We start from the raw sequence: 25,767 nt of genomic DNA, 5'->3' as shown, positions 1-25,767 counted from the left end.
GGACTTTTAAGAGCTTTATAATACCTCCAAAAGAAAGAAAAGAAAAATACCATTACTGCATCAGAAGTAATCAACAAACTATACTAACTGGTCAAACATTGTCAAATAATATACTGTAAGAAATAGGCAAAAATTTTGACAATGCGTTGTAAGCTTGTAGATCTGCTATTTTCACAATATTTATCTGTGGAACCGAAAATGTAATGCCTCAACTCCTGCAGTACATTCCAAGTGTTTTAAGGGTGGGGGTCCCCAGTTCAAATATGATTATTTGGGGGGGTCACGGCCTGAAAAGGTCACTGTCCCATAACCCAAACCTCAGCTAACCTTCTATCCCGACTCTAGCTTGAATGTAACTGTAACCTGGTTCCAAGCCTAACACTATAACCTAAGCTCTAACTCACTAAAATAGCAGCGAGGACATCTTTTATAGAACCAGTTGAGTGGCTGAGGTCACAGCTGTATGAATAGGCTGCTCTCTCACGACAACTAGAGACTCTCTCCATATATTTACAGCCACTGATGCCACAGCCTCTCATACATTAAAGTCGTCATTTTGTTTAGCTGCAAATAGATATATTAGTTTTGGCCGATGACTTAGAAACCTATATGTGGAGAGTATTTTTGTGTAGGCGTGTATTCTGGTCTTAGCATAACTCTGCTAGCTCATCCTTCATCAGACTACTTATAGCTCTGTTCTATCTGACCTTTGAGCTTTTGGGTTGAAGAGTCTGGGAGAGCCAGACTAATTTAATCCCCGTACTACGCAATACAACCCCTTACACACCCGTTTCCTTTTATCTCAAGTACAACCAGCCCACTTATTGTTTTTATTCAGTTTTTCAAAATTCAATATCAAATGAAAATTACAGCAATAACAATAATAACCCAAAGAAACAAACAAGAAAATCAACTCTTATCGTTCAAAACCTTCCCGAATCCCGGTTAAGTTCTAATCGGCCACCACTGCGGCGGGTCCTAGTCCTAGCCTTTGAATAACAGTCCTTTTCTTAGGCAGTATTTTTCAGTATATTTTGATTAACAAAACCATCTCAATGTAATGCTTATATATCGTTGTTGTTGTCGGGTGGAAACCTCGCATTTCAAATGTGTACGTTCTTTCCTAAAGTAAAGCCCTGCTTCATCATACAAGGCCGTCGCACAAAAGTAGTGAAAACAGCAGATCTACAAGCACACAACACCTCGCGGTGTGTGTGTAGTTTTTAAAATGATAAATAAAAAAAGAACAGTCTTGGACATACAAGGTTTCCAACTGACAATGACGATATGTAATGCTAAAAACTAAAGTACTTTTTCCACCACTGCTCACAATGCTCTTCTTTCCTCAGGAGATGGGTCTTAAGGTCGGTCAGGAGGCTTCTTTTGCGGTGCAACTGAACGGAGCCAGGGGTCTGATCGATGCCAAGGTTCACACCCCGTCTGGGGCCATCGAGGAATGCTACATCACAGAGTTGGACAGTGGTAAGCAGTGGTGTAAACTGTAAAGTAGCTAATTACATTTACTCAAGTACTGAGTACACTTTTGAGGTATTTTCTACTTTACTAGAGTATTTCCAATTCTCAGTACTTTTACTTTACATCTTGGATCTAAATATTGTACTATTACTCCACTACAATTATTTGAAAACTTTAGTTACTAGTTACTTTTTAGTTGTTATTTTTATTTTATATTACGAAACATACTTAGCCGGACGGAAATGGAAATGATGTCAGAAATTATAGAAAACTATGGCATGGATCATGTCATGAATTACGATCATGTCACGAATTACGATTATTCTTGATTATTCCAAACAGACAAGCACGCCATCAGGTTTATCCCGAGGGAGAACGGTGTCCACTCGATAGACGTTCGCTTCAACGGCAGCCACATCCCCGGCAGCCCCTTCAAGATCCGTGTGGGAGAGCCGGGGCAAGTGGGAGACCCCGGTATGGTGTCTGCGTCTGGACCAGGCCTAGAAGGAGGATCCACAGGTCAGTGTTGATTTCGTCGACTAAAACTATGACGAAAAATGTTTGTCGATAGGAGTTTAGAATCAGTCATTACGATGCCATCAAGGCCCGCCAAAATACATTACATTTGACTAAATCAACTGTATATTTAGTCGCCTAAAATCTTGTAATATTTAGTCTACTAAAATTAGACCAGAACTAAAACTTTTCAGGTGACTAAATTATGACTAAAACTAAATTACATTTTATTCAAAAGACTATGACTAAAACTAAATCAAAATTTGCTGTCAAAAACAACACTGCCACAGGTAAGCAGTCAGCCATAGTGCATTCTGCAGCCACACGTTAACTGACGGGTCGTTATTTGGAAATGAATCCCGACAGAGGGATTAGGCACCAACGTGACAATTATCCCGCTTATAACACGGATACTACATTAATTAATTCATTAACCCAAAAGTAACAACAAAACGTTAAGTATTTCCTTGCTAACGTTAATAAGTATTCCATAAGTGTTTTGCGCTGTGTGGACTCAATGGAGTGTTAGTATCAAATAGAATTAATTTTCAGTTACTGCATCATCTAGCTATTTTATCGCTTTCAAAGACATTCTTGAGAGCAATGTTTAGTTGTAAATGACATGGTGTGTTTGTTTACATGGCTGTCATGTTGGATACAGCATAAAAATCAAGCAGCGCAGCCAGGTGCTATGAGCTTTTGATTAGACAATCAGAATCAAGCATTCAACCAAGCCGTGTTATAAGCAGGGTTATTATGCTGGGTACATGGAGCACTACAGTAGAGCTGTCAAGATAATATTATGTTTATTTGTTGCTGTTGGATTTGAACTATTTATATTTTAAAGGGGAATTACAGAGTTATTCCATTCATTAACAAGTGGTAGAGGTGAACAAATAAATAAAATAAATCAGTTTCTACCGAGTTGACTGTGACCGGAGATGGGAGGGGTCTAATGTCAGTTTGCCTTCCTACAGCAGCTGCACAGAAACTCTTCAGAGACATTTCCGTGAATATGAAAGTCAGATGTAAACAACAAAAAAAGGAATCGTTGAGCGATACAAATAAGCTATTTAGCATTAAATCCCACCGCTTGCGGTCGGAGCTGCCGAGGACCTGCGATGGAAAAAAATAAATAAAAAATCTACCAATCGTTCATGGACATCATAACATCAGATTAACGTGGTAAGACGACTAGTCCGAAATTCCCCTTTAAATAGAGTGCATGAGAAACTTCTACGAAGGCAGTGATTTATCAGGCCTGGGTTCTTCAGGCAGGTCGTTCCGGGGTCGAGGAGCCCTGACAGCGAACCCCACGCACACCCGTAGTTTCCGCAGCATGATGACGGTACGTTCCTCTTTCTATCATTTCTGCTTTTACCAGGCGTTCCAGCCGAGTTCACCGTGAAAACCTGTAACGCTGGCTCAGGAGCTCTGTCTGTTACCATCGATGGACCATCCAAGGTCAAGATGGACTGCCAGGAATGTTCTGATGGCTACAACGTCACCTACACACCCATGGCCCCAGGGAGCTACCTCATCTCCATCAAGTACGGAGGACCCCAGCACATCGTAGGCAGCCCCTTCAAGGCCAAAGTCTCAGGTGCGTAGACGTTCATGACAAAGACCAACACCAGTGACACTTGGCACTAGTACAGGGGTCGGCAACCCAAAATGCTGAAAGAGCCATATTGGACCAAAAAAACCCAAAACAAATCTGTCTGGAGCCGCGAAAAATTATAAAAGCCTTATATATCGTTGTTGTCGGGTAGAAACCTTGTATGTCCAAAACTTTGTTTTGTATTTATCATTTAAAAAATTAACTAAACTAGTGAAAACAGCCATCTACAAGCACACAACGCCTCGCGGTGCGAGGCATAGCTCAGGGGTAGAGAAACTGTTATTAGAGCACGAAGGGTTCCCAGTTCGAATCCGGGCTCCCCCTGAGTTAATGTCGAAGGGTCCTTGGGCAAGACTCTGAACCCCACATTGCTCCCGGTGAGCAGGTTGGTGCCTTGCATGGTTTCCTCCGCCACCGGTGTATGAATGTGTGCGTGAATGGGTGAATGTAATGCACAATCTCTGTAAAGCGCTTTGGATAAAAGCGCTATATAAATGCACCATTTACCATTTACATACCCATATATGGGCATATACTGATGACATCAGGGATCTCCATATGGGCCTAAAAGGGACGGGGACTGACAGATAAAGACATCTCCGTACGTGGGCATAAAAGGGACAAGGACTAACATACCGGTATAACGTGATCTCCATCTATGGGCATAAAAGGGACATGGTCTGACAGATACAGGGGTCTTCATACATGGGCAATTGGGCATATCATTCGGATTGGTGGTGCGACGTAGGTGTTAGGGGCGTGTAGCGGCCTGAACTTCTAGAAATAATAAATGCACGAATTCTCTGTATGTCCGTCAAATTCGGCCATACGGTTGTCTAGAACCGCTGATCCAACCAATATTTATTAATGTGGTTGCTATCCACAACTTTCCAAAGTCCCATCGTGCATTGCGTAGAAGGTGCAGGCAGCTTCCGGCGCCGCAGCCGAGTGTGATCTACAAGCTCACAGCAGCTGCAACTGCGACGCGACGTGAGCTTGTATGTCTGCTGTTAACCGGAGGTGTCCCGCAAATAATGCTACAGTAAATTCTGGCGGAAACAGGTGGATAGGAAACACACTATTTATTGCATTCGATCTGAGATTGTTTTCCCAGTAAAGTGAACCCGTGTTTTATAAACTTTCTGAGTAATGTTATCCGGGTTGGGCGGCTGCACAACAGAAAAGTAAAGCTTTTGGTCATGCTTCACTTGACATCACAATATATAATATAAATGGTAAGACGGAATTCATTTCCCAGCGGATTCCTTGCGACTCGCGTCACGACAACCACACTTGCAATTTCCCAGAATCTTTCTAGTTGAGCGGTGGTAAACCGCTCCATAGAGTGGCTGTGCGTGTGTCTGTAGCCACCTTTCCTCAGCGTTTTGCCATAGCAATGTGTTTTCCTCAGCGTTTTGCCATAGCAATATGTGTGTGTGTGTGTAGCCATATTACATCACCAATTACATCCTAGACCTATCTGTAGCCACTTTTCCTCAGCGTTTTGCCATAGCAATGTGTTTTCCTCAGCGTTTTGCCATAGCAATGTGTGTGTGTGTGTAGCCTGTATTACATCACCAATTACCAATTGAAGACGTTATGCAAGCACGACCACCGCTCACTTCACATTGGGTGTGATTTTTAGTTATAAGTGTGGTTGCCCAAAGGGCAACACACTGTAGTTCAGGGGAAACCTTTTTTTCACTAGATAAACTTTTCCGCTGCCAGTGGAGATTGATGAAAACCAGACGAAATTGGAAATTGAAGGAAACACATTTGAGGAGTGGTGCTAGCTTGAGTATTGGTTGAGCTTCACATGACAGTTAACTTGCTGCAGAATATAGTCACAGCAACCACACTTGCAATTTCCAATTGCATCTTTCTAGTTCTCTTTTACTCCCTGTCTTTCTCTATTTGTTTTCTTTGACAGACCCCTGCAGTACTATAGTCCACTGGTTCCTGGAGTTTATGGTTCAGTTAGAGTACTGCTATGTTGTAGAGGGAGTTATGCAATTACAGTATGTTACCCATTTAGCATGGAATTTCTCTCTTCTTCTTCTTCTTCTTCTTTCGTGTATCATCGTCCTTGATGATTGGTTGACAACATCACTCTGAAGTCTGAACGTACTTAAAGGAGCTATAGTCAACTTTTTCATTGTAGGTGTACATCCTAGTCTACAGACTAGGATGTAAACAAAGTACGGGCCCTGTAAATGTAAACAAAGGGCCAAAATGATTATTTTATCATTATTTTACGCTTTTTGTGGTCATTTTTTAATTGAAACACATATATGAAGCTTATTTTTTTATAAAATATTTTCGAAACATTATTTTTATTTTAGCATCCGTTTTTCAAGAAAAAGTTGACTATAGCTCCTTTAACTTAGTTACTTCTTGGCAAACTTTACATTCAGCTATGTTTTCTTCACTCTAAACTTTTGGTTTTCCTCTTCAGGGGCTCGTCTCTCCGGTGGCCACAGTTTGCACGAGACGTCATCTGTCCTAGTGGAAACGGTCACAAAATCATCCACAATGGGCGAGACCTTTGGCCCCAAGTTCTCTTCTGACGCCAGTAAAGTCATCTCCAGGGGAGCCGGCCTTTCGAAAGCCTTTGTTGGCCAGAAGAACACTTTCACGGTAGACTGCAGCAACGCAGGTGAGGGACAACACACACATCTCAAACACGGGACAGGCGTGCAGATCTGCTTAGGCACACATGCACATGCAAGCACCAGGGGTTATCAATATGTCCGTACACTGACAAATGTGTCTGTGGTAAATTCTTGTCCTTGACGTTTATCTTTTACACACCATTACAATGTTAATAATAACCAATTACTGAATGTCAGTCTCCAGGTTTTCTTCAGAATATGTGTGACACTGACATGTACGTACGGTACGTCACTATGGCACATTAGGAGTCCTCTAGTACTAGTAGTTCTCAAACGTTTTAGTTGCAAGGAGCCCATAAGAACTCTGAGAGTGTTCAAATGGAACCAAACACTCAGAGGTACAGACCTGTTATGGTCATTCAGGGCTAGCTCTTTGTGTTTCTGGAATTAGTATTGTCCACTCATTCTGTATGTCTGTAGCAAAGATTGCAAGCTAGCACGGATGATGAACTTTCTGGCAAGCACTGATCATTGACTATGTTGTCCTACTCCCGCAGGAACCAACATGTTAATGGTGGGTGTCCACGGACCCAAGACCCCCTGCGAAGAGGTGTACGTCAAACACATGGGCAACAGGATGTACAACGTCACGTACACCGTCAAAGAGCAGGGCAACTACATCCTCATCGTCAAGTGGGGAGACGAGAACGTCCCCGGCAGTCCCTTCCACGTCACCGTCCCGTAAAATCACCACTACTGCCTCCCCCCTTGCCCCCCCTGTTGTCCACAACGCCTCTGCTGTATCCTCTCCTGTCCCGGACAAACTTAACCTTCCCCCGATGCACTAAAGATGCAAAGAAAGACTGTTCTGCCTGAGGACAGAGACGTCTTACTCACGCCAGATGTCTCTTTTCGTGTCCTTTGCTCCTTCACTGCTCGTGACACAAACACACTCGCAGCCCACAGCAGTTGTACGTCATATGGCAATCAGGAGCACTAGGCCGCACAATAAGTTATAGAATGTATCACACGGATATGATTATGAAATGTCATGAATGTCTAACTCTGAGCCCGGACGTCTTTGTCGGTTCCCCCTCAGATTGTCTTTTTTTCTGTTTTAATGTCCCCCATATGTTTACCGTTCCAAGCTGAGACTGTAGGAAGAGGACAGTTTGACACTTCAAAGACTTTCTGGCTCACTTTTTTTTTACCGTGGCCCTGTCTCTCCAAATCAATCCCACAATGCTGCAGGAGGCCACCGTGCTGGCCATTGAGCAGCTCAAGCTGTGCTGTGACGAAGAAAAGAAAAAAACTCTGCTTTTGATTCTTATTATTTTTATTTATTCAGACCTTTTCTTTGTTTTCTTTGACAGAAAATTGTCTTATTGTTCTTGTTAAGGAGTTCAGTCGATCTCACAGCTCCTTCCACATACAGTGCCGTCTCTTCCTCTCTGAGATGTGATTGGCTGAGATTTTTTACTAAAGGGAGAAACGTGCGGTGTAGCAATCAGTCAGTTTTTAATGTGTGAATGTTGAGGAAACCACAGAATTACAGAGTGACTTTTATAGTGATTTTATAATGTATGAAAATGGACAGAACCCAAGAAATTGTTAATTGTTTGATATATTAACCGTCTCTTTGGTAAGATTGTGCAGGCATAATAATAAAGGTTTTATCTGCTAACTTGCCATTAAAAAAACCACTATCGTAAATCTGGCGTCGACTTATACCTTATGTGTTATGTCTGAATGAAAATGACACCTGTCACTCTCTGGCAATGGTGGAAAAGTACTACATTCTTTTACTTAATTAAAAGTATCAATACTGCAATGTAGATACAAGTAAAAGTCCGGAATTCAAAATGTACTTGAGTAAAAGTACAAAAGTATTGTAATGAAAATGTACTTAAAAGTAAAACGTACTCAGGGTACTGTCACACCAAACTACCTGGATTCCCGATTCTGCCAATGTATTTCAATGGGAATGGAGCGGTTTCCTGCCAGTAACGGAGAAAAAAAACCCCAAAAAAAACGCTCCATTCTCATTGAAATGTATTGGCGGAATCGGGAATCCACTCTCCTAAATAGTTTGGTGTGACTGTACCCTCATTGTGCAGAATGTCCCATTTAACACGTTTTCAAAAAAATGTTAAATAACTAAATCTACAAGCTCACATCGTCGCATCGCGAATAATTGTGAGCTTGTACATCGGCTAAAATGTCTAAAATGTACATAGGATTGAAATGGTTTATGTATATTTTGTAATATAAATCAAAAATCTACAACATAAATAGTAACTAAAGTATAATATTTGCCTCTGAGATAGTAGTGGAGTAGAAATAAAAAGTACTGAAAATTGGAAATACTCCAGTAAAGTAAAAGTGCCTAAAAATTCTAGGAGCTATAGTCAACTTTTTCTTGAAAAACGGATGCTAAAATAAAAATAATGTTTTGAAAATATTTATAAAAAAATAAGCTTCATATATGTGTTTCTATTCAAAAATGACCGCAAAAAGCGTAAAATAATGATAAAATAATCATTTTGGCCATTGTCAGACCAACACTTTGTTTTATTCTAGTCTATAGACTAGGATGTAAACAAAGTGTCGGCCCTACAATGAAAAAGTTGACTATAGCTCCTTTAAGTACAATACTTGAGTACATGTACTTAGTTACTTTACACCACTGCTCTCTGGTGCGACTGAAAGTCATTCTAATGCCAGGAACCTCAAGGTTTGGGACTCTTTATTATTAAAAAATACATTAACACTGGACATTGAGTGATGTGGCCATCAAAATATTCAGTGGAACCACAAGATTTAAAATATGGAGTTGAATTAGGTGTTTGAAATAGATATTACTACTACTACATAGCATCCATTAGGCCTTATGACAGTAATTTTAAGGCGACAAATACAGGATAGTCGACATTTCACGAACCATAGTTTCAACACTCAAGCCCATCACACATACATTATTAGATGCCTGGCATCTTGAAAACAGGTAAATCCAGTCTTTTTGAAAGGGTTTTTGAATGTGGCTGACCCACAGTGACCCAGTGCCATATATGGAAAATGTCCCTTTAGGGGTCAACAGGCTTTTTAATTGTAAATAATACGTGTCATGTCATAAAAAACAGCTTAAATGTGTGTCAACTTTGTTTTTTTGTCTCACCTCCTTAAAGTCTCACTTTCCATCTCTGAGTCAATAATAATTTGAGTGAGATTTGAAAAAAAAAGAAAGAAAGAAACACACACAGACACGTGCGCGTGTGAGTGTGCAGGCACACACACACACAGTCACGCACATACTCTCTCTCTCTCTCTCTGCATGCTCTGTGTTGCCAATGGGAGATATTCAGTTCAATCAGTCATTAATGGAGTTGGCACTGCTTCTGACACGCACCTCATCCATCAGCCGTATAGAGCAGGATTATCTACGAAATGCCAAGAACCTCAGGCCATGCCCCATGGGGAAGGCACAGTATGGCAGTCTAAATTATTAAGCCACTCTTATCAAGCTAAGATGTTGTGCATAGAGTATGATCTGAAAATCAAGCACTAACTTCCACACACAAATATAGCCTATATAGGCCTATCTGACATCTCTCATTAACTTCTAATTTGTAAAACATTTGTAAACAAACCTTTACCATAGCCAAATCCTTTTGGACATGTCTATGTGAATTTGTGCCCCCTCACTGCTTTCTTTCATCACATTAGAGGTACTCTAAGCAGCCTCTAGATGGCAACAGAGCATTAGGAAAAGACACTCTGTGGCAGTCAACAGCATGCATAATATAGTCATTATGGGCTATAAGATGGTTGGTTAAGCTAACAGGTACCTATATCAGATACTTGGGAACATATTATGTGCTAGGAATGCAAGCTTAAATTGGTTTTATTTTTTTCTTCTTTGCAATGCATGCTTAGGCCCACTTGAACACACTTAGTTTTAGTTGCAGAGGTAGCAGGATTCAAGGGAGAGCAGTGAGTTGTGGAAACCTTCAAAACATGGAGAACAATGATAGCAACAACCATTCAAATTCTTAAACAGGGTGCCATGGCATTGGTCCGAAGGTTCATTAGTCCGAAGGTCCGAATTTGTTAAGAATACTATGCCTAACTCTAACCCTAACCCTAGCCCTAACCTCAGTAACCCTAACTAAATTCAGACTAATGAACCTTTGGACTAATGAACCTTCGGACTTATGGGCAGCCCCCCTTAGATGCTAAACAGTAAAACACACCTGATAGTCTACTTGCCAGAGTGGTTCTCAAAGTGTGGTCCATTGGGTTCCATGATTTGTACACTCTCAGAGTTATGGGTGTCTTTATATATAAAAAAGGTTTGAGACAGGGTGCCATGATTCCCAACAACCTGTACATCGGGAGCAATTAGGAGTTCAGAGACTTGCTCAAAGACACTTCGACACTAACTCTGGGGCAGCCCGGGATCGAACTGGAAACTCACGGTTCCCAACTGGCCGCTCTACCGACCAATCTACCCTGAGCCACTGCCACAACATGATGCACATGATTCAGTTCAATCCATTGATTGATTGATTTTGAGCTTTCAATATGATTTCAAAGAAAATATTTTACATCACATCATACGGTGCAGAGAAAATGTCTACCTTTCATTCTGTCTCTCTGTCTGTCTTTCTTTCTGCCAACAAAGTATATAGGTGTTAGGTGGTTAATGAACAGCCATCAGAGAGACTGTCATTGGACGAGGAGGAGAAATGGAGCAGGGGAATCTTTTGTCATAATAGCATAGTTTTTCTTTTGTTTGTACAGTATGTAGTTTTGGTCGGTGAAAAAAAGGTAGTCGAGATGTGGTGTAAAGGGTGCTGTTACAAATATCGCACCTAATATTCAACCAATGGTCAACCTACACAATATTGTACGTCCTCGTAACATCTACCATATTCTCCCAATCTCTCATCATCCCGCCCTCCCTCTTCCTCCCTCTCTTCATCACTTCAGCCACTTTGTCAGTCATTCCCTGCCTCACTTCCTGAAACTCTGGATCTATCTCCATGTACTGGACTGGAGAACCCAGATGCATTATTACATATCATGCTGTTCCTCTTTTGTAGTCCTTCAACTGGAAAAAAGGTCCACTCTTTGAAATACATGGATAAGTGCCCTATCTTTGAACACTGTTCATCCTTTTACATTCCCTCCTTTCATTTCTTAACCCAGATTCTTACAAAGCCTGAACTGGACCAGCTAGCCTGGATGAGCACAGAGAGAGACAGAGACAGAGACAGAGACAGAGACAGAGAGAATTTGTTTTTGGCTCAGGTCACCCCTGTAAATAACTTTTATTTCCACGGCCCCCCTGACTTACATTGCTACGATAGCACCAAGTATATATGTAAGGGATATTAACATCTCGCTCAGCGGTGATTATCGAGTGATAGGAGCCCGACAGGTTGATATCAACCTGAAGGGCGTATTATATAATTCTTTGCCCCTAAGATACAGTGTGTGATGAGGAAAAGTTTATTTTTAATTAAAGTCAATGGAGAAAATTAATTCACGAATAAATGTATATAAATTAAACTATATAATGTATCTCTTAGCAAAATAGCACGCATGCGTGTCCCAATCAAGCCGGTCGATTTTACATAAGTGCGCGTATCTGGTCATAACACGCGCATCGCAGTGAGGTGTCGGAAGTAAACTGCCCATTAATTTACCCCGATTTCATTAACCAGCCATACAATCGTAACAATTCAATGAACACTTACTAGTAGGCTCGTGGTTGTAAAATGGTTCTATATGCTCCTGTAGAACCCCCAAGTATGTATGCAATCACTCTAGTTCTAGTAAAAACATGTTTTAATAAAATTTGCATGGAGAAGAACTGCATTACCCATACTGCTAAAAATGTACATCCGGTGAAATCGACATCGAGTGGTGCTGATTGTGTGAGTGGCTGATTGACAACCAGGTGGTGTGAATGGTGACTTGAGTGGTGACTTGAGTGGTGCCTGGGTGTGTGTGTGTGGCTAACTAGTGGGTGGAACCAGAATGGTGATTGGCTCTGGTGATGATGGGCTCAACTATATAAGATGGCTGCCAACCACCCACTGATGTCTTTCTCCTCACCAGCCTCCAAACACCAGCCTGTTGTCATGATTTTAGAATTGTGTTGTGTTAAGCCCGTATCATAGTCGGGTCCGCGGTGGAAGGCTTTACACCGCGGTATAGTCTTTTCGAGTCTTTTTGAGTCATGAAACTACAACGTTACATCATTCCTCACGGTGGAGAGCTTTCCACCGTGAGTCCCAACACATCTCTCTGTTTTTACTATCAGACAGACAGGCTCTACACCCCGTTCACTGATTGGTCAATCTAGACTAGTCAGTCACGGTGAATAGGACTCCACCGTGGCTTACTATGATGGCCTGCACTTATTTTCTGATTTGAGCTTTCTACCTCAAATTTGCGGTGGATAGGTCTCCACCGTACACTCTGATACGGGCTTTAGAGTAATGTGTATAGGGGTGGGTGACCCCTTGATATTAGAAAAAGGTTTTTGTATTTTATGATCCCACCCTGAGGTAACTTGTAGCAGAGTCTTTGACTTTTATCTTAAAGTAAATAAAACCTTAAAGTTATACCATGTAACTTTTTTTATAAAACAAATCTTAAAATTGTCCTAACTGTTAAATCGATAAAGTTTTAGAACCCCCACTCCGTTATTTTCAGCTTCTGAAGCCTTCTCTTTATATGTTTTCTACTTAGCCGTGACAGGGGCGGGATTTCCCGGCAAAATTACGTCATCACACTACCGGCCAATCACAGCGAGGGTTATACACTGCCGGCCAATCACAGCGCATCTTGAAGTGGGGTCGCTATGGCGGCCATATTTGTAGTCGCCCGTGTGTCTCTATACTCAAAAGGTAATCTCGCCTACCAGGCAGGGTGAAGGAGTCCGTTTCTCCGGAATGCCTGAACGCACAGGAACCAGGGACCCCTCTAAAGATAGCTCTCGGCGAGGTGGAGGCAGACGCGGGGGTGTGAAGGTACGAAAAACGGCCGAAAGACGTGGACGCGACCGCGGTTTGCTATAGGGCTACTGACCACTAGTTGAGCATCTTACACAGTATAGCTTTAAGTTTTGGGGATTTCTGGCCTGGCTGTTTGGGGACTGGGAAGGAGGGAGTCCATTTTGTTATGTTACAGCTAGGGACCCCTAGCCAAAACTGTGGGAGGAGTAGCGCTGCAAAAAAAAACAAAAAAAAAAAAACGTTTATTTAGGAGACGATGGAAGATGGAATAAAGTCAGACAAGTACTACTGTAAAGTCTGATTGCCCTACAGGGGCAACCACACTAATAATCGTTATACTTGCCGTTTAACCACCAGCATCCCTATTCCGGGGGAACATTCACCAAAAATAGCTGAGCTTGTTGATCTGCTATAGTTGGTGAAGAGACTTGGTGTACTGTAGATGGAAAAAGAACATATGAAATGCAAGTGATATTGATAAATTCCAAATTATATTATCAAAGTATTCTGAGTCACCCCACTTTGAGAAACTCTGGCCTAGGCTAGGCCAGTGGTTCTGAACCTTTTCAGTCCGCGACCCCCAAAGTAATGATATTTCAACTGGGGACCCTCCCACCCTGACAAGCACTTGGAATTGTAGGAGTTGCCATTACATTTAGTTGGGGCGAATCCAATACTTCCGTGACCGCGAGAGCAAAGGTCTGTTTCTCAGTGGTTTTGTCAACTATGGTTAAATGGTTAAATAACAAATTGAGCTCCCATGTCCCTCTCAAAAATGCGAGCAAAATGTTTGACAGCTAGGGTAATTTTCAGTCTTCATTCCCTTACTATACACTATAGCCTACTATAAAGGAAAAAAATTACTCCCAAAAAATCGGCTTTAAGTGGGATGTGAGGGGTCAAACTAGAGGTTTTTAATTATTCTGAATCATTTCTGAAGCATTTGTTTTGCACAAAAAACATTCCTTGGGCTAAAAACGGACCCCAAAAAACTGTGAAAAGTGATGACTCATCACTAAACCATAGTTTTGTTGGCCGTTTTTAGCCCAAGGAATGTTTTTCGTGCAAAACAAATGCTTGCAATGGATTCAGAATAATTAAAAACCCCTAGTGTGACCCCCACCCCTCACATCCCACTTTAAGCAGATTTTTTGGGAGTAATTTTTTCCTTTATAGTATAGTGAATAGTAAGTGAATGAGACTGAAAATTACCCTAGCTGTCAAACTTTTTGCCCGCATTTTTTAAATTTGTTATTTAACCTTCATAGTTGACAAAACCACTGAGAAACAGACCTTTGCTCTTGCGGTCACGGAAGTATCGGATTCGCCCCAACTAATTTAATTGTTTGACTTGATCTGTTCCACTGTGAAAATAGCAAATCTACCTGAGGCGTTGTGAGCATGTAGATCTGCTATTTTCACTATTTATGACTAATAATTTGACCATTTTGCCATTTCTCTAACCAGGGAGAGGTATTAAAAAGGTCTTAGAAATATAGGCTACCCCGTAATCCTGTAAACACTAGCCTACTGTATGTTGTTCTGTTTACTGTTAAGTGAGACAACAATGTTAACCCATAAGATAAACATCTGGGGACCCCCAAAAATAATTTGTGTGGTCCCGACCCACAGGTTGAGAACCACTGGGCTTGGCTATGCATAAGGAGAGGGACTCGGCAGTCCTTCTCATAGCCTCCCCATGTGCAACTTCTATAAATTATGTTAAGGATCCATGTCTCCTGAATGCAGTATATGGATGGATGCTGATGTAGACTAGAGGATGATGGGTGGGTCAGTGCATGCCTGGGTCAGTATAAGGAGACGGAAACAGCCTGTGTGGAGGAACACATTTGCTCAAATGCATGTTTGTGCTGGCAAATGAATTATTCAAATGATTGAATTGCTTGCCTACCAGCTCTGTGTCCAGTCAGTGGATTTCCTCTCCTCACCCATCCACGGCCCGCCTTTCTCCACTTCCTCCTACACACATACTACAGCAGACAGGGGGATATGCAGCTGTACACATTGTTAGAAGGTGTCAGGACTTTGTTAATCTGTGTCTGGCTACTGGACAGAATACTGGCTTATAGGCATTGTCTTTAGCCAGGCTTGGAGAGAGGCCAGAACAAGTTGCTTCACATTATGTTAATGGTATTTTCACAATGTATTTATGTATCAGCAACTGTGTTCTGAGGGGCTGTGTAACACCTCTGAGATGACTAAATCGATGCGATAAATCTTGTCTGCGAGAGGTCGATTAACTGTGCGAGTTAATGAATACAGGAAAAACTAAACTCAAATATTGACCAGGAGGCAACCTTGCAGAAAGAATATTAAGATTTTAATTTGATCAAGGACAACAAGCAAGTGGAAAACATTTACAACTCCAGATACAAGTGGAAAACAACAACTCAAGATACTAGAATACTAGTCTGGGTTGGGAACCACTAGTGTGGAGAAATTACGTTCATTTAAGCACATCACACACACATGCATACATGCACATTGCACATGCACTCACAGTCACACACACTTTTTCCACAGTGGTACTAATGGTGTGAGTACAGTGCAGTAAGCCTCACTGTCGCAACAATACAGTCTAGTCAGCACGGATGGGAAGAGGAACCCTGAAAAAAAGCAGTGAAAACGTATTTCTTTCTACATATTGGAGTTATTGGGACAGTAGCCTTATGCCAGGTGCAATTAAAGAAAGGACATACAAAGTAAAAAAAGGAGGAATATGTGAATGTTTTAAATGTTATTTTTAGCCCAGTGGTGAGTTAATTGAAGAAGGGGAATAATAATAATAATAATAATAAATTCCCCCTCTGATGTGCCAGACAGCCAGGCTTTTAATCTGTTTTTAAAGTGTGGCTTCTCACTCTCCTTCCGAAGCAGACATACATGGGTCAGAAGGAAAGGATGACGGGGGAGGAGAAGAGGGGAGAAACAAAGGAGGGGTAATGTAGACATGGAGAGAGCAGGGAGGGAGGGAGGCTGCAGTGTGTGAGTAGAAGTGATGACCAAACTGAAGGAGGACGACAAGATGAAATGTGGCATGACCATGTCGGAATACTCCCACAGAGTTGGCAGAGTCTGTCCATCACACTATACAGAAATAAAGGATCGTTCCTTAACAGATGAGTCAGAGACAGAGGTGAGGAATCAGTGGCGTTCTAAGAAACATCCATCACATTTCACAAACATTGAAGGTCTTATGGTGGACTACAATGGAGCTGTGGTACTGTCTCATCGAAAGGAGATGTTAAAACTTTGTCCCAGTCCAAAAACAGTGCAGGCACTGAAAACATCCCTTTATATGTTGATGAATTGAATACCTAGGGCCCCTATAGAAACAAGACTGGGGGCGCCTGGTGGCCTAGTGCATAGACATAGAAAGGTAGACGGCAGACGCCTCCTTCGGCTAGGGGGCGTATGCATTGAGCAACTAAGGGAATCTTCGTCGCTTCCGTGTTCATTGCTTCCGCGATCAGAGGCAGGTGGGGGCTGGTCTTTACGTATGCAGCCTATAAGAACAGCTGAGCAGCGCAACATCGGAACTGGCTCTGTTGAATTGAATTGTGGTCCTTGGATAAGTCACGGAAAAGACACGCTGTGATTGGCCAGTAGTCACTTTGACTGACAGCGTTCCCTTAGTTTTTTCAGGAAGTCCTGACTAGAACTTTTGCACATCGCTCCAATTAACTGCAGAGGCGAACGAGGCATCAAGCTCTTTATATCTGTGGCCTAGTGGACCAGGCGCGTACCGTGTGGGCATTGCCATTTCGGCATCAATGCCTGTCGGCGTCGTCGGTTCGATTCCCGATCCGGGCGGCCTTTGCCGCATGTCGCTCCCTGTCTCTCCCCCATTTCCTGTCAGTGTACGCTACGGTCCTATCCAATGAAGGCAAAAAGCCCAAAAACAAATCTAAAAAAAAAAAACAAGACTGCAAGGACTGGAGAAATCCTTTTAGACTAAGGGCCCTATTTTAATTGATCACACAAAGTATTCCATTTTAATTAAATAAATTATAGAGGAAGCACTGTTGTGGTGGTGTTGTGCAAGATATGCGCAGTCATGTCTCCGGGCTTTCTTTGCTAGGGCGAGAGTAGCCATGGCAATTCCCACTAGTACAGGGGTGTTGAGGCTTCAGGCAGCCAGTTGTTTATGGCGACTAACAGTTGCTCCATCTCAACCCTTGGCATTCAACCTCAGGATGACCATCATAGCTCTGGTCAGCCATGGTCATTATCATCAGGTCTCTTGCTCGGCGGCGGGGACGTCGCCATGCGTAGAGCCAATCAGTTTCACCAATCTTCTCCATTTGGGTCGATCCAGTGCTAGGGGCTCAGCATCATCCAATGACAGGCCCACCTGGTGTAGGTCCCTGGTGATGGCATCAATCCAGCGAGTGCGTGGTGCACCGCGGGGGCGTTTCCAACCAGCGGCTTTTGGATCGAAGTGGAGGATAGCGTATGTAGGGTGATCAGGGGGGAGTCTTTTGATATGACCATACCATCGCAACCGCCGCTGAGCTGCCATAAGGGATGCGGGGGGCTGTTTGGTGCGCTCCCGCAGTATGATGTTTGAGACTCGATCCTGCCATGTGCATGGTGCATGGTGGGTAATTGGTTTCCCTTAGACAACTCTATTCCTTTCCACAGTAGGCCCATTCTTTGAGGGCTGTGCCCTCAATTCCACACAGCCTACCCACCCACGCAAGCGAGCGCGTGGGTGGCCTCTTTAAAAAGGTCAGATAGACAATGAACACAGCAATAGAGGATGTCCACATTGGAAGTTTGAGAGAGAGAGAGAGAGAGAGAGAGAGAGAGAGAGAGAGAGAGAGAGAGAGAGAGAGAGAGAGAGAGCTGCTGGTTCTTTCTGCTCTGTCTCTGGTCAATGTCTGAGCCACAAGTCATGACATGACTGTGGCTATATCCAACATAGGCTGATGCAGGTTATAATAGATGGGTTAGTCATCAGATCAGGACTCTGGGAGCTCCCCCCTGTCACCCCACCCCGATACTGACATTAATCCTGAAATGTAATTTTTTTTCTTTTAACACAGAACTCCCCCCATGAAGACAATATGGAGTGATTTGAGAGTGTGATGTGGTGATGGATGCATGGATGGATGGATGGATGGATGTTCTACTTCAAAACTTGCCAAGGAGAGGGAGAGGAGGCAGACGCAGTCCTCCAGCAGTCCTCAGAAGAGTTGAGCTGACAAATCTGACAGGATCTAGACAGAAAGAGGAGGATCTTTTCATCAAGTATTCTATGCAGCCGGCGCCAATTGACTGCAGCCAGTAAATATCATCGGTGACAGGGCCCGAACGTCACATCATCTGGGGATAAATCATTAGCCACTCAGCTGGTGCTGGTATCCTTAAGCTCAGAGCACTCTGCTGCCCAGCATGGAGGCTCTGCCAGGATGCATGGACATCAGGGGCGTCATTTGGGGCATCAGGGGCTAGTGTTCACACTTAACCTTAAATTCTTTTTTTATTTTTTTTATGCATAATATTGTCCCCAACTCTGAATTGTTTCTGCAGCTTACTCTGATTTCATCGCAATCTACATGTGACCCACACGTGTTATAAATAAATAAAAGCATTTTATTGTTTGCAACCATTAATGTATTAACCACATTCAACGTGGCATCCCTATTTTGGGAATGTTATTATAGGCAAACATTTTCAAACATTTTCTTTTTTCGCCCCCAAACAAATAGTGAAAATAGCTCTCAACACGCCGCTTGGTGACCCATTGAGAGCTTGTAGATCTCAATGCGATTTAGATTTTCGCTATTTTAGAAACGTATTTTTGCCACCCTCTATTTCTTTCTGAAATAACGCCTCTGTGTGTGTTTTCTATGCGAACGATTTGATTTATCTGACCAAAGATTGCCTCCTATGATGTGGACTCCACAGGGGTTCAATCATATCTCAGTTACACAGCTCGTGTCTAGAATGAATTGCAATCTATCTGAGATAGATTATGTTTTTTTTATGTGCTCCTCTACCCCTCATCTCATGGCCTATACCTGTATAGGGTCAATATAATATAGGTTAGCCTGGTAAAAAACAGACCGCACAACACCACCCCCTGGCGGTGGTGTATATGAAAGAGGCTGGCCCGCAGGCTAAATCTTGGTAGCCTCCTTGTAAACAACTGTCTTGGCATATGTCTTTGAGAAGCATATTGTGTTGTCTTCCTCTAATCGGGCAGAGAACAATCAGGCACTAAAGGCAGTGATACAAGGAGCTGGACTTTGGTCCACTCAAGCCCCAGAGAGCAGGCCTATATGCATTTTGGATGGATTAAAATAATGTATATGAAGAATATAAGGTCTTTATGGTGAACTGTCAAAGGGATGTGTGTGAGTGCGTGCGTGCGTGTGTGCGTGCGTGCGTGTGTGCGTGCGTGCGTGTTTGTGAGTGTGCATTTGTGTATGTGGCCTATCAGACATGAAAGCACAGTGGATGAGCTTGGATCTGGGGCTCCTGTCCTGAAGAATCATCTGCTTGAAGCCCATCAGTCCCACGAGAGATGAAGAAATGAAAGGACATCAGAACATCAGAACCATGGCTCCGGGCTGCGGCTTTGTGGATGGGTTGCTTGTTGTGCACTGCTACTTCAGCACGTGCGAGAGAAGAAGTGATCACACACGTACACGTCTCAGTAACCTGATCTGAACTTTTAAAAATGTACTAAAAACTAAGCGTTTTCCTAATTATTCTTGGGCCTTTTATTCGTTTTTTTTTTGTCTTTGCCCTATTTTTACTATAGCTTTAATCTGACCCCTTAGTTTATCCTAGTTGGGTCCCATGTAGTAGTTTGGTTGCCTATGCTGTTATTATACCATGCTTTTAAACTCTGTAACTCTCTGAGATTTGCAATAATGTAAAGTGCGTTATGAAAAATGCATTATTATTATTAGTGGCCAAACCCGAAGGGCTGGAGCCACCATTGAAATTGGCATTATTATTATTATTCCGCAGTATGGTAGATGGCTATGCCAAAGGGCGAAAACAAGCAACTGACAACCATTGGCCAAAGGCTAGCACTGTAGCAAGTCTTTAAATGTGCAAAGACTTGCTCAGGTATAGCTCATGCGCATCCTCTTCATTTCTCCTAGTAATTAAAACGTTAATACGTGTGTACTGGAAGAACATTATGTTCAACAAGGTAGGGAAGAACAGACAGAGGACAGACAGAGAGGACAGACAAAGAAATGGACAATAGAGAGATAGCCAAGCCAAGAGAGCAAATAGGGACACGGGACAAGGACATAATCAAGAGGGACAGCAAAGATCACTGTCTCTTTCTCTTTTCAGGACAGGATCATATTAACTTCAAAGAGGGAGAGAAGGAGAAGCTAAGATGAAGACATGGCCAATAGATAGATAGGAACAGAAAGAGAATTAAGAGGGTCAGTCCAAGGTTACTATTATTCAAAATAGAGATTAACCGGTTAATTCAGAATGTAGAGTCAGAACAATATGTGTCTTTGAAATGTGTAGTACGTCATAAATATCCAAAAATATAAATACTCAAGTAAAGTATTATCTAAAAAGTTACCTAGTTAAGTAGGCCTACTTTACGCAAATAAATGTAGCTACTTACTGTCCACCACTGGCGTTCACTACAGATCGAAGGGCACACACTTTGCCTCCTACAGAGCCATGCCGGAAAGAAACGGGTGCAGACTTTGACATTTACGGTATGTTATGTTCTTGGCGGCATTCTTTTAAAAAAGAGGTGCAGTAACATTTACATACGGTAGTTCTGTTGTGGATTTTGTGTTGAAAAAAAAAGAAAAGAGGTGCAAACACATTATGCTGTGTTGTTGTGGATACCACTGTAAAAAAAGGGTGTGTGCAAAAATGAACGTTGTGTTGCTGTGCAAAAAAAAAACTGAAATATTATGTTCTATTATGGATATATCCTGTTGTAAAAAAAAGAGGTACACATTGACATGATGTTTTGTTCAGGCTATTTTGTAATTAAAAAGAAGATGTTAAAAAGAAAAAAACTGGCACAACCATTAACATTATTTTGTGTCGTTGTGGATATTCTTGTCTATTATAATAAAGAAATAGGTGCAAAAAGTAAATGTTTAAATAAAATAGAATAAAATTAAAAGCGAGATTATAAATGATTGCTACTTTACAATGGCTACTGTAGTAGCGTCCAGCTTTCTCATCATATGATGTAACCTTTTTCTCGAAGGGTTTTCCCATTGAAGTACTTGTCCGAGTTACTCATCATCTGCCGTAACCTCTACTACGCTGATATTGTGATGTCAGCGTATCGTGATGTCAGCGCTGTGTCTTTTTCCGACCATCTTTTTATGGGGCCAATAACAGCGCGCAGTCTTTTTTTCAACCAATCACAGAGATTTCCGGCTAATAACAGTTTTCTTCTCGGCTAATCACAGAGCGGAGTTTTCTTTTCGCCCAATCACAGCGCAGCGCCTTTTTTCGGCCAATCATAATGTGGCGTCTTTGATTCGCTCCCCATTAGAGTCAACGGCAACCACACTTGCAATTTCCGATTGCATCTTTCTAGTTAGCCTTGTTACCTGGTTGTCAGTCGCATCCCATTACAATAACAAAGATTCAGGGTATATCAATAGGAAGTAATTTTTCAAAATGTTCAGTTAAATGACTTAAAATTCTTCTTCTCCTTCCGCGCCCTCTCCACCCATCTCAACGGAGTCAAGTCCAACCTCCTCATAATCCTTCTCCAGGGCTGCCATGTCCTCTCTGGCCTCAGAGAACTCTCCCTCCTCCATACCCTCACCTACATACCAGTGAACGAAAGCACGCTTGGCATACATCAGATCGAACTTGTGGTCAAGCCGAGCCCAGGCCTCAGCAATAGCCGTTGTGTTGCTCAGCATGCACACAGCCCTTTGGACCTTGGCCAGATCTCCACCTGGCACAACTGTTGGGGGCTGGTAGTTGATGCCGACTTTGAAACCAGTTGGGCACCAGTCCACAAACTGGATCTTACGGTTGGCCTTGATCATACCAATAGCAGCATTGACATCTTTGGGCACCACATCGCCACGGTACAGCAGGCAGCAGGCCATGTACTTGCCATGACGAGGGTCGCATTTCACCATCTGATTTCCTGGCTCAAAGCAGGCATTAGTGATTTCACTCACTGACAGCTGCTCATGATAAGCCTTTTCAGCAGAGATGACAGGGGCATAGGTAGCTAGCGGGAAATGGATACGTGGATATGGAACCAAGTTGGTCTGGAACTCTGTCACATCAACATTTAGAGCACCATCGAAACGAAGGGAGGCCGTAATGGAGGACACAATCTGACTGATGAGCCTGTTGAGGTTGGTGTAGGTAGGACAATCAATATCAAGGTTCCTACGGCAGATATCATAGATGGCCTCATTATCAACCATGAAGGAACAGTCAGAGTGCTCTAGGGTGGTGTGTGTGGTCAGAATGGAGTTGTAAGGTTCCACCACCGCAGTGGACACCTGAGGAGCTGGGTAGATGGAGAACTCCAGCTTGGACTTCTTGCCGTATTCAACAGAGAGTCGCTCCATCAGCAGGGAGGTTAAACCCGAGCCAGTTCCCCCTCCAAAGCTGCGGAAGACCAGGAAACCCTGAAGACCAGTGCATTGGTCAGAGAGTTTGCGGATCCTGTCCACCACAATTTCAATGATCTCCTTGCCAATGGTGTAGTGTCCTCGGGCATAGTTGTTGGCGGCATCCTCTTTGCCAGTGATCAGCTGCTCAGGATGGAACAAATGACGATATGTCCCAGAGCGCACCTCATCAATAACAGTGGGCTCCAGATCTATGAAAACGACTCTAGGGACGTACTTTCCAGCCCCAGTCTCGGTGAAGAAAGTGTTGAAGGAATCATCTCCTCCTCCAATGGTCTTGTCACTGGGCATTTGTCCGTCCGGCTGGATCCCATGTTCCAGACAGTAGAGCTCCCAGCAGGCATTGCCGATCTGGACACCGGCCTGGCCGATGTGGATAGAAATGCACTCACGCATCCTTATCTACTTACTCAGTTCTACTCCTTAAAACTAAGAGGTTTCTGCTTACGCTTGTACTTCCTGTTTTGAAGCAGTTGAATACTTAAGTACTCTAGGTACTCTGGTCTGACGTCACGCAAACTGTTGCCTAACAACACTGATTTCTTCCGGCATTTGGGTTGGGATTTTAATGATTCTGGTTCCTTATTGATTCCTAATAAAATCTGATTCCTTACCGATTCACTTTTTGTTTCCTAAGGTATACGGAAAAGCATAATTTAGCCCTTCATTATATTTTTTTAATAACCATAAATAAAACAATCATGAACAAAGAGTAGAGTGCAGGATTTGTGTTCATGAATTCACGATTGCTTCATTTGTCACTATGCCATTTGTTATTTGTTATTGAACGCACCTGCATCCGAACGAAGTGGATCTACAAATATTTTCTTTGCAAAGACTAATAATCACACCTTGAATTATACATAGCTTTTATTATAAATTTTTTTTAATGCTTTGGAATGCTGCTCTAAATGTCTATTTCCAAATATGAACATGGACACATCTGTGTAAAGAAACATATATAGATATGAAATAAATGTACATTATCAGATGATTAATCATACTAGACCAGGACCACGCATGTCATGAACTATGCAAGTCGCGAATACATACATATTGTATGTATATTGTTCATCGTAGCTGTTATGATGACCTCCTCTCTCCCACGTCCCATGTACCTTCTGTTCGCACACACTTTGCTTTAAATTCACTAAAGACGCATCCCTTTTCTTCCATCCCAACTAATGCCATTCTTCTATTACATTATTCCATATTATGGTATATTCACTTTCTGTTTCATTGCCTGAGCTTAACAAATGTTATGTGAAGCTCTGCCAATCAGTTAAGCAGACGGGCCGGGTTAGCCAATCAGGGACTTCTGCCGGCCAAGCAGAATAAAGGTGACTTGACTCTCCGTTAGAGGTCTTCACGGGTACAATTTGACGGCCACACACACACACACACGCACGCACGCACACACACACACACACACACACACACACACACACACACACACACACACACACACACACACACACACACACACACACACACACACACACATTTTTGTGAATTTGTGAATTACTAGAGGGTCACTATTAGGACTTGTTGTGTGTTTCTTGACAATTTAAGTTAGTCTATGTTGTAGAGCGCTCATATTTTAGACCATGGTCTGTGCTCAAATGAATACTAGTCTCACATCTTGTGAGTCAAGCCTTATGGATTTTAGTGTGTGAATCATATTTGGTTCATAACTCACATAAACATTTCCCAAGACACCAAGCAGTGGGCATACAATTCCAGACTCACCTGCAAAAATCATTGTCGTTATGCAACGGTTTGTGTTGTGTGATGTCATTGTCAAGCCATTCAGTCAGCTTACAGTATATAAAGGTGTGTTGCAACCTCAGATTGCATTCAATAATCATAATCTGGAAGAAATAGAACAGGAAGAATTAGAGCAAAGAGAAGTAGAACAAGCAGAAGCAGAGGAACAAGCAGAAGCAGAAACAAGCAGAAGCAGAAACAAGCAGAAGCAGAAGCAGAAGCAGAAGAAATTAAATCAGAAGCAGAAGAAACTAATTTAGACTTGAGAGAAAATGCGTGAGTGCATTTCTATCCACATCGGCCAGGCCGGTGTCCAGATCGGCAATGCCTGCTGGGAGCTCTATTGTCTGGAACATGGGATCCAGCCGGACGGACAAATGCCCAGTGACAAGACCATTGGAGGAGGAGATGATTCCTTCAACACTTTCTTCACCGAGACTGGGGCTGGAAAGTACGTCCCTAGAGTCGTTTTCATAGATCTGGAGCCCACTGTTATTGATGAGGTGCGCTCTGGGACATATCGTCATTTGTTCCATCCTGAGCAGCTGATCACTGGCAAAGAGGATGCCGCCAACAACTATGCCCGTGGACACTATACCATTGGCAAGGAGATCATTGAAATTGTGGTGGACAGGATCCGCAAACTCTCTGACCAATGCACTGGTCTTCAGGGTTTCCTGGTCTTCCGCAGCTTTGGAGGGGGAACTGGCTCGGGTTTAACCTCCCTGCTGATGGAGCGACTCTCTGTTGAATACGGCAAGAAGTCCAAGCTGGAGTTCTCCATCTACCCAGCTCCTCAGGTGTCCACTGCGGTGGTGGAACCTTACAACTCCATTCTGACCACACACACCACCCTAGAGCACTCTGACTGTTCCTTCATGGTTGATAATGAGGCCATCTATGATATCTGCCGTAGGAACCTTGATATTGATTGTCCTACCTACACCAACCTCAACAGGCTCATCAGTCAGATTGTGTCCTCCATTACGGCCTCCCTTCGTTTCGATGGTGCTCTAAATGTTGATGTGACAGAGTTCCAGACCAACTTGGTTCCATATCCACGTATCCATTTCCCGCTAGCTACCTATGCCCCTGTCATCTCTGCTGAA

The 25,767-nt window shown here is 42.7% G+C and overlaps 3 protein-coding genes across 3 annotated transcripts in view; 2 read left to right on the top strand and 1 right to left on the bottom strand.

Moving 5' to 3' along the window:
• flncb (filamin C, gamma b (actin binding protein 280)) overlaps positions 1-7,754 on the top strand; it is a gene marked incomplete at its 5' end in the record, with an annotated part of 81,964 nt that extends 74,210 nt beyond the window's left edge. The window contains 5 exons of the mRNA XM_080754302.1: positions 1,350-1,482; positions 1,819-1,995; positions 3,377-3,595; positions 6,069-6,269; positions 6,783-7,754. Coding sequence (XP_080610428.1) covers positions 1,350-1,482; positions 1,819-1,995; positions 3,377-3,595; positions 6,069-6,269; positions 6,783-6,970 — 918 coding nt within the window. The 3' untranslated portion in view covers positions 6,971-7,754. The remainder of the gene's footprint in view (positions 1-1,349; positions 1,483-1,818; positions 1,996-3,376; positions 3,596-6,068; positions 6,270-6,782) is intronic.
• A 14,171-nt stretch (positions 7,755-21,925) lies between these two features.
• Positions 21,926-23,287, bottom strand: LOC308309231 (tubulin alpha chain-like; the record flags this gene model as incomplete). The annotated part of the gene is made up of 1 exon (XM_080754739.1): positions 21,926-23,287. The coding sequence occupies one exon, from the start codon at positions 23,285-23,287 to the stop codon at positions 21,926-21,928; it is 1,362 nt and encodes a 453-aa protein (XP_080610865.1).
• A 1,643-nt stretch (positions 23,288-24,930) lies between these two features.
• LOC308308660 (tubulin alpha chain-like) overlaps positions 24,931-25,767 on the top strand; it is a gene marked incomplete at both ends in the record, with an annotated part of 1,362 nt that continues 525 nt past the window's right edge. The window contains one exon of the mRNA XM_080754103.1: positions 24,931-25,767. This exon is cut by the window's right edge and continues 525 nt beyond it. Within this exon, the coding sequence (XP_080610229.1) occupies positions 24,931-25,767 (837 nt within the window).

This window comes from Nannobrachium achirus (assembly GCF_963921795.1).
Source record: "Nannobrachium achirus genome assembly, chromosome: 23".
NCBI classification, from domain to species: domain Eukaryota; kingdom Metazoa; phylum Chordata; class Actinopteri; order Myctophiformes; family Myctophidae; genus Nannobrachium; species Nannobrachium achirus.
Note: the sequence above shows the minus strand (reverse complement) of the source record. Positions and strands in the feature narration are given on the sequence as shown.